Raw genomic sequence first — 9,212 nt, 5'->3', positions numbered from 1 at the left:
AAACTGACGACCTGTCCAGGAAGTACTCCGAAATCTTTTACATATTTGTATTAGCATATAATTTTTTTTAACAATTACATTCAATTTTGATTTTGTTAAAAATTTTTGTGTTATCTGTCTTTGCCTGTTGTTTGTCCTCTAACTCTGCCATTGCTGCTTTTCATGGCAAGGACTCTCATAAAAGAGAAACTTTAATCTCAATGAGGCTTTTGTGGTTTAATAAAGGTTATACAAAATAAACTATTCGTGCTGGCATAAGCTTCGGCCCCAGAAGAATGAGGTTACAAAAAGCAGGGCCATTACTTTAAATGGGATACGACTTAAAAAGACTCTGGTTTTAGGACATTAATTGGAGGTAAAGTCAATTGAAAGACAAATACCACTACATTAATATCACTATAAACTCAACAAACAATCTCAGTTAAACCACTTTAATTTATATCTTTCTTATAAAAATTCTATTCCATACGTTTGTGGTGTCAATCCAATACACAAACTATACTGTAGCTGTTACACATTGTCATAATGATGTGAGCTTAAAAAGGACAAGAAATGAAACCAGTCAGTGGACAGTTCAGATATTTTTCTGTGTCTTACAATCTCACAAGTGATCCAGACTTGAACCACTTCAAAGTTTTTTCCATTTTTTTTTGTTCTAACCACTCACCGTCTGGGAGCCCTTTTCTGCCACACTGAAAGTAACGCATCAGACGTTACCCCTTTGTTGCAGGCAGTTACTATGAGCATCAATAGCCGCCATTGCTGAACTGACTTGGAATGAAAGAAACCAGATGCAGAGAAACGCAACTTGCACAAAAACAGAAAATCCAGTGGAAGAAGGTGTCACACCCACAACCAGCCACAACAACAATTAAATGTCAGTTGTGTCTGTCGTGTCACTTTATTATGTTAAACATTCAGAGTCAATTCCACAAACAGTTTCGGCCTAATAGAAATCAAGAACTTAAATATAGAAATCTGTAGCATGGGGACGCTGTAGCGCCGCCGCCTGGCAGCAGCAGGACAGTGCAAGTGCAGCATCGGCTCGACTTTGGTCCGAGTTGGATTTTTTTTCCCTTGACTTTAGCTCTACGCTGGCATTTTGGTCCCGTTACCATGGAGACGGTGGGCTTTCAAACATGATGACGCATCCGTGAGCACACACACAGGAATGTAAAGAGTGGAATGAGAGGAAGAGAGTGATCGAATGAAAGAAGAGAAGTTTATGATGAGGAGCAGCTTCCCTCCGTCACTTCATGAATACATCGTCAGCTGAAGCCACTGTGAGACAGAGAGGGGCAGAGCGTCAGTGTCACAGAATCTGCATGGAAAAGGTTTTTGGAAACGTCACCTGATCACTGGATGTTGTCCCTTCTCAGCGGGCGTGGGCGTAATTTCCACTTTTTAAAAACCCTACTCCTGTCCCTCTCACTCTTATTGTTTCAGATTTGTTTTCTTTGAGTCTCCCTGAAGGTCGGGAGAACGATGGGAGGAGTCTGAAGTGATAAAAACCATCCCACCCGCCGCTGTGCCTTCAGTTATCACTGTACGAGCGGCACTGAATGACCTGTGAACCGACCTTTAACTGCCCTGGGTATCGCCTCTCAGGCTACATACAGGCTGTGCTACCGTACCAGTGAGGCTGCTGGGGCTGTGTGCGGCTCGGGGCTGAAAAAAGGTGTTCCAGCTAACTTCTTATTGGTGGAAAAAAATCCTTTAATATTGTCCTAGAATATGCTAGAGTTGAACATCAGTCAAAACTAAGACAGTTAAACACAAAGTCCGTCGTAAAACTGAAGTATCAGGTTTCCATAAAGGAAAGTGATGTTAAGCAGGATTACAATACAGCAGTTCACATTTCTGTTTGTTATATTATCATTATCATGGAAAGTTCAGCAACCAATTTCATCATAATTTTTTTTTTGGTTTGTTTTAAACTTTCCACCTCCACCACTTCTGAAACCAAACACAAAATCCTTGTCTATGGGTGAATTCTGTGAAAGTGAACTAAACTGTGCTTTACCTCCTTGATGTCCAGGTCGATGGAGCCGCTGTTGTCCTTATCCAGGGTCTTAAAGGCTCCTGCAGGACACGCATACATCATTTACCGTGTTTAATGACTTAGTACAGTTATATTAATATTGAAACAAGTCAATAATGATTACTGAACATTTGAAAGAGTAGCTTGTTCCTGATGCGCTGTCAAGAAGCTCGACAGCACAAACTGAAGACAGACGGCCACTTTTTTAAAAGAAAAGCTGTCACTCCACAGATTGAACTCTTACTATACCTACTTGATGTTAAATAGGCGGATGGACGTTTTTTATATTTTGTTGCAAATTGAAGACATAGCTCTTTAAAGCGCAGATTCCAATTATGCAGAAAAGAAAAGAAACGGAAGGAGCTATGATATTTATTACGCCTCAGATATTCTTCACAGATGAAGAGAAACAGCCGGAGGACACAGTCTTTTCTTTGAACTTTCATCTAAACATTCAACATCACAGGCACTTTAACGAACCCCCATCACTTACAGTACAAATATTAAATCAGGATGCATAAAGTATGATTTCTGCTAAAATCTACACAAGCTTTAAAAACCTTATTTTAAATTCTTATGAAGGTTCAAAAGATACCAAATGTCAAATGGCTGATATTGTATATAAAACGTGTATAAAATGATGCATGACACGTTTAACGTATCATCTTTTGATGCAGTGATGCACCTATAAACAGAAGGTTTCACTCAATGCAAGCAGCAGAAACTGGAAAAGATGAGATATTATGGTCTAAAAGTCCAAATAAAATCAGACCAGTCGCCTCCTTCTTCAAAAAGTAGCTAAAATCAGAGAGGAGAGAGGGTGAGGAAGGTGAGGAGCGGGAGAGAGACTCACTGCACATGGCGTCCAGTCGCACCAGGCAGCCAATGTAATTGTCAAAGTCCATGTCGCCATGCTCGTCACAATAGCGACGAATAATCAGCTTGAAGAGCTGATCATTGAGAGGGAAACCTGCGCACACACACGAGCACGATTAGCGTAAAACTTTACACTCTGTTCAGACTGAAACGATTTTCCTGGTTTAATTAGCTCACGCACGGCGCGAGGTCTCTCACCTGCAGACTTGAAGGCCTTCGGCAGCTCGTCAGAGCCAATCACACCTGAACGATCCGCGTCATGGGATAAATAGATACCCTGGAGACGAACAAACAAATGATCAAACAACAATCGAATTAATCCTCCTTCACGAAGGTCATAATGTTTTTACTGAAACTGTGTTAGAGAGGTTTTGATTGAACTGTGTGATCATTTTGGGGGATGTAGTTTGTGGTGCTGTTGAACAGTATTGCATTATACAGGGAGGTGTTTCTATTATGTAGCCTACCGTCATTGATATCAATGGCCTGGAGAAAATAATAGAAACACCCGTGGACTTAACGCAGTAAAATGCAACGGCAACACGAGCCGCAGCCTCCAAAATCATCACACAATGGAAACGACACCTCTCTGAAACAGTTTCACGTGAATGTTATGTCTGTGCCATGTGTGTTTGTTTGTGTGTGTATTTTTCATATGGCGGCTGCATTTAACAATCATTTTAGTTAAAAGGCCACGGTCAGTTCTCTGGGGTAACACTTCTTTAGCTAAGTGAAACTAAAAGCTGAGGAGGAATTAGAAGACGAAGAAGAAGCAGGAGAAGAAAAAAAACGAAAAGAAGAAGAAGAGGGAGAGGAAGAAGAAGGGGAAGAAAAGGAGAAGAAGAAGAAGAATGAGAAGCAGCAGAAGAAGAAAAAAACGAAGCAGAAGAAGCAGAAGAAAAAGAAGAAGAAGAAAAAGAAAAGGAGAAGAAGCAGCAGCAGAAGAAAAAGAACGAGAAGCAGCAGAACAAGAAGACGAAGAAGCAGAAGAAGCAGAAGAAAAAGAAGAAGAAGAAGAAGAAGAAGAAGAAGAAAAGGAGAAGAAGAAGAAGAATGAGAAGCAGCAGAAGAAGAAAAAACGAAGCAGAAGAAGCAGAAGAAGAAGAAAAGAAGAAGAAGAAAAGAAAAGGAGAAGAAGCAGCAGCAGAAGAAAAAGAACGAGAAGCAGCAGAACAAGAAGACGAAGAAGCAGAAGAAGCAGAAGAAAAAGAAGAAGAAGAAGAAGCAGAAGAAAAAGAAGAAGAAGAAGAAAAAAAATGAAAAGAAGAAGAAGAAGAGGGAGATGAAGAAGAAGAAGAAGAAGAAGCAGCATAAGAAGAAAAAGAACAAGAAGCAGCAGAAGCAGAAGCAGAAGCAGAAGAAGCAGAAGAGAAGAAGAAGAAGAAGAAAAAAAATGAAAAGAAGAAGAAGAAGAGGGAGATGAAGAAGAAGAAGAAGAAGAAGCAGCATAAGAAGAAAAAGAACAAGAAGCAGCAGAAGCAGAAGCAGAAGAAGAAGAAGAAGAAGCAGAAGAAGAAGAAGAAGAAAAAAAATGAAAAGAAGAAGAAGAAGAGGGAGATGAAGAAGAAGAAGAAGAAGAAGCATAAGAAGAAGAAGAACAAGAAGCAGCAGAAGCAGAAGAAGCAGAAGAAGCAGAAGAAGCAGCAGAAGAAGAAGAAGAAGAAGAAGAAGAAGCAGCATAAGAAGAAGAAGAAGAAGAAGCAGCAGAAGCAGAAGCAGAAGCAGAAGAAGAAGAAGAAGAAGAAGAAGAAGAAGAAGAAGCAGAAGAAGAAGAAGAAGAAGAAGAAGAAGAAGAAGAAGAAGAAGAAGAAGAAGAAGAAGAAGAAGAAGAAGAAGAAGAAGAAGAAGAAGAAGAAGAAGAAGAAGAAGAAGAAAGGACAGGACATGAACTGACCTGCCATCTCTTGATGTTGTTCCAGAGGTATTTGAACTCATGGAAGCCCAGTTTTCCTGTGCTGTCACTCTGAAGGGAGAGGGGTCAAAGTTCAAACTCAAAAACTAGTAAACATGTGTTATTGCCACTACTACCAATACTATTACTGCTACTACTGCTACTGATGCTACTACTACTACTGCTACTACTACTACTAATGCTACTACTACTGCTACTAATACTGCTGCTACTAATACTGCTACTGCTACTGCTACTACTGCTACTACTACTGCTACTACTACTGCTACTACTACTACTACAGCTACTACTAATGCTACTACTAATGCTACTACTACTGCTACTAATACTGCTGCTACTAATACTGCTACTGCTACTGCTACTACTGCTACTAATACTGCTACTACTACTACTGCTGCTACTAATGCTACTACTACTGCTATTGCTACTAATACTGCTACTGCTACTACAACTGCTGCTACTGTTACTACTACTGCTGTTACTACTACTGCTGCTACTGCTACTGCTGCTACTACTGCTGCAGATACTACTAATGCTACTACTGCTACTGCTGCTACGGCTACTGCTACTGCTGCCACCACTGCTGCTACAGCTATTGCTTCTGTTGCTACTGCAACTTTTACCATGGCTACTACTGGTATTATTACTAATGCTCCTGCTACTTCTACTTCTACAGCTGCTACTGCTAGAGTTTCTCCTTCCTCTACTACAGCTACTATTGGAACTGCCACTAGCACTGCTACTGCTGCTGCTTCTGATTTCCCTACTACTCCTGCCACTGCTGGTGCTGCTACTGCTTCTAGCACTGTTACTGACACTACTGCTAATAATGATATACAGTAATACCCAGTTTCACTGGTACTGTACTGTGTTTTATTTTCCTGGAAGGATACATCCATGACGGCAACCATGCTCCTGCAGGACTCAATGCTGAAACCGTCAGTCTTCAGGTTTCCATCTGAAACAAGAGATCAATGACTTTTAGCGCAGTTCGGTTTAGTTGCATATTTATTGGACACAGACGTTACTGCCAGTCAGTAAACCAGCACATGATCAATACCTGACTCATCTCCGCTTCATTTATTATAGAGAAGACAAGAGGACTCACGTTTGGAAATGATTTTGTTGAGGATGTCCATCAGCTCTTTGGGGCTCACCTCCATGTCCTGGTAAAAGACACACACACACACACACACACACACACACACACACACACACACACACACACACACACACACACACACATTAGTACGGGTGTTCTCACTGTTTTTGTTTTTTTTTCCACAGAGGAAGCCCCACAAACAAAGTGAGTCATGGCTGATCTTGGTGTGACTCAAACTAAACTAAAGCTGTTTCCTTTTATTTCCTTTTGATATTTTTCCAGTTTCTGACTCATCGCTGAAAGGAAAAAAAAAAAAAACATGACCAGGGTCCGGGCTCAGAACAACTCTCCAACTCTCTTGCTGCCTGTTGCCAACGGCACGTTGCTAAAACACTGTGAAGCAACACCACGCAATCTCTGGACACCGGGATCTTTTACGGCACTGTGGTATTTTCTCTCTTCGCTTCTATCAATTTCTTCACTAAATTCTAATTTTAATAGAAATATTTTCGTGGTGAAACCATGCGCGCGTGTGAGCAAAGATGGATTCGACTGAAATTATAAGGGCCAGAGGGAAGTTTGGTAAAGATTTCCCCATGAGCAGGAGGAAGTTATTGTGTGGCGTCAACCCGTAATCTCGAGACAACTGGTTCACCAGAAAGCCGTCTTAGAGTTTCCTGACCTGGACGAGGACTTTTTTGTCCAAAGAATTTTGTCGTGACCACTGAATTATTTTACCACCATAAACTCTTTGAGTTGTTTTTTTTTTTTCCTTCTCGTGATCCGTGTGATCACAAAAGAAGTTACTCTCACTTTCTTCTATTTTCTAGAAGATCGGAACAAATCATGAGATCATAAAGTAACTGGTGAAAAAGGATTACAAGTGTCCTCTCAGACTTAAACAGTATGTCTGCTTTTGCTTTAACTGTAACTTGAATCTCCTCTGACGCCAGGGCAGCATATTCTCTCTTTATAGAGCAAGTACAATGTGCAGAAATACACTCATCTCACAGATAACCCGCTTTAATAACTTGAGCCCGACCGAGGTCCAGCTGGCTCAGTCGATATGAAAACCCATGCTGTGCAGCCAAACTCTGGTTGACCCCCACAAACTTTAGTTAAATTCTAGTGGAGATCAAAATGTTTCCAAAAGACACCAAAAATGTCAGGCTGAATTTTGTGGAAAAGCTTCTAAAATTACATCTGGAATATTTCTACTTGATGAAATGATACAGTCAGACAGTGTTGAATAAGATGATTTTAACAGCCTTAAAGCCACTGGGAAGTAAAAGGGGGAAACTGGATGCCAAGGGGTTAAAGATCAATTCCTGATTTTGTGACTTCAAATCCTGAAAATCCCCCAGACCCTCTTCCCCGTCGAGCTTTGGCTTTTGAGCCACTGCCACGACAGACCCGGGGCTTGTGCCTTTAAAAAGTTAGCAGGAAGTTTCCAGACAGTCGGCAGTCAGCACGGCCGCCTGACCCCACCCGCCCGGAGCAGTGCCAGGTGGGTGGGGTCAGGCGGACACTTTGCTACAGCCTTCCTCATTGTCTTCATCATCACCCTTGTTTCTGCTGTTGGTTTAGAGAGAGGAAAAAAAAAAAAAAAAAACCCACCCAACTAGAGCTGGGTGAGTTCTGGTCTAACTGGTGCACACACCCCTCGGATGAGTCAGAGAAAAACTTCTGACACACACACACACACACACACAGACATAGACATACACACATATTACAACGCCCCCAAAAGCACGAGTGCTGCCCTTCTAGACAATGGCAGGAATGCAGAGAAAGAGCTCTCTGGCTGTCTAACACACCCTGAAGCCGACTCTGATGTTTCCACATGTTTGTCAGAGGACAAAATAAATGGATTCACTGTTTATCTTCGCCACAGACTGACACACTGTATTTGAAGTCCAGCTGATCCATAGAAATGAGTAGAGTTTTATACTCCACCTCCGTCCCCCCCAAGGCTGCCAATTGTACTTTGTGGCCACACAACCGTCTAATTCACTCATGAAAAAATGCAAAACACAAAAAAGCAAAACAAACAAACAAAAATAAACCCCCTAGTTTGATTGAGTATAGTTTACTGAAAAGTAAAGAGAAACCAGCCTGCACTGCGTTAAAGCTTCAGTCAACAATTATTTAGCATTTGTGAAATTTTAAAGAAAACACTTGACAGCTCTTTCTGATCAGGTTTCACAAGCCGGGGAATCCCACTGCTGCTTAAAATGGCATCTTAAAAACGTCCTGACAGAGATGAGGTGATGTCAGTTCGGCCTTTCAAACTCCCTTTGTCTGTTTCCAGACAGATTCTTTGACAACCCCCCCAAAAAAAAGGCTGGATACACCCTGATACGAGCATATAACTTTGTTCCCGAAATTTGACGGAAGGCTTCAACGCAGCTGCTCGAGAATCACCCTGTTGGCTCTGTTTGGCCCCGGTACGTGCTTCACCGTGTCATCACTCTCTGAGAGCAGAAACAGAGAGTTCTTTCAGTGCTTGACCAGGGGCCCCCTGGGTACAGCTGAGTTTGGAGGACCACAGAGAGAAGTTAAATCTCTACGGGGTTCTCCAAGGGCCTGCGCTGAACGGCTGAGTTTTCTGTCTTTTCGTTTGCTGTCGCCTCGCCTCGCTGGATATTCCAGAACAGGTGGTGATCGGACCGGTAGGAGCGACGGAACCTGCCCGGTGTCACAATGAGAGGGAGGCAGACAGAGGCGGGACGGGGGCAGCGGAGGGTGGGGTTTGGAGTTAGGAATGCAGCAGACGTCAGGCGGACAGGTGTGGCGAGTGATGGAGGGTCGGGTGGAGAGCAAGAAAGAAAGACAGACCGGCAGCGACACGGACCTTTAAAAATATAAGTCAAAAGTTCACGAGCAGCCAAATCACCTCTGACGTTCGAAATCGGGTCGACGGTTGAGTAGTCGGAGGAGGAGAACAGTCGGCCTCCACACACAAGCGCCGCGCTTCCTGTTTTCCTCAATGGAAAAGTGTCCACGCACATGTCCAGGAACAGGAATCGCGGTGATGCGATACAACATCAGGGAAACACTACACAATGAGGCGACAACATGGCGACTCTGGCGTTTTCCCGATTGTTTTGACATAGATGCACCATAGACCAGCGGTCTCAAATAGGGGTGGGGATCCACAACAAGGGGTACCAGGATCAATCTGGAGGGTCCTGAGAGGATTAACACGATACGAGTAGAAAACCCCGCTACGCAGAACTAGGCTCATGTTTTCAGATTTTTCTCTCATTTCTGTTCTTTGT

General features: G+C 42.5%; 1 protein-coding gene across 4 annotated transcripts in view; it reads right to left on the bottom strand.

Moving 5' to 3' along the window:
* Positions 1-836: 836 nt before the first annotated feature.
* capns1b (calpain, small subunit 1 b) overlaps positions 837-9,212 on the bottom strand; it is a 13,538-nt gene continuing 5,162 nt past the window's right edge. For all 4 annotated transcript variants that reach the window (XM_040129873.1, XM_040129871.1, XM_040129872.1 and 1 more), the window contains 7 exons: positions 5,938-5,995; positions 5,723-5,787; positions 4,812-4,880; positions 3,116-3,194; positions 2,895-3,011; positions 2,024-2,082; positions 837-1,281 (listed from right to left, as the gene is read on the bottom strand). In XM_040129873.1, coding sequence (XP_039985807.1) covers positions 1,255-1,281; positions 2,024-2,082; positions 2,895-3,011; positions 3,116-3,194; positions 4,812-4,880; positions 5,723-5,787; positions 5,938-5,995 — 474 coding nt within the window. In that variant the 3' untranslated portion in view covers positions 837-1,254. The remainder of the gene's footprint in view (positions 1,282-2,023; positions 2,083-2,894; positions 3,012-3,115; positions 3,195-4,811; positions 4,881-5,722; positions 5,788-5,937; positions 5,996-9,212) is intronic.

The sequence above is a fragment of the Xiphias gladius genome, chromosome 7, assembly GCF_016859285.1.
Source record: "Xiphias gladius isolate SHS-SW01 ecotype Sanya breed wild chromosome 7, ASM1685928v1, whole genome shotgun sequence".
NCBI lineage: Eukaryota > Metazoa > Chordata > Actinopteri > Istiophoriformes > Xiphiidae > Xiphias > Xiphias gladius.
Note: the sequence above shows the minus strand (reverse complement) of the source record. Positions and strands in the feature narration are given on the sequence as shown.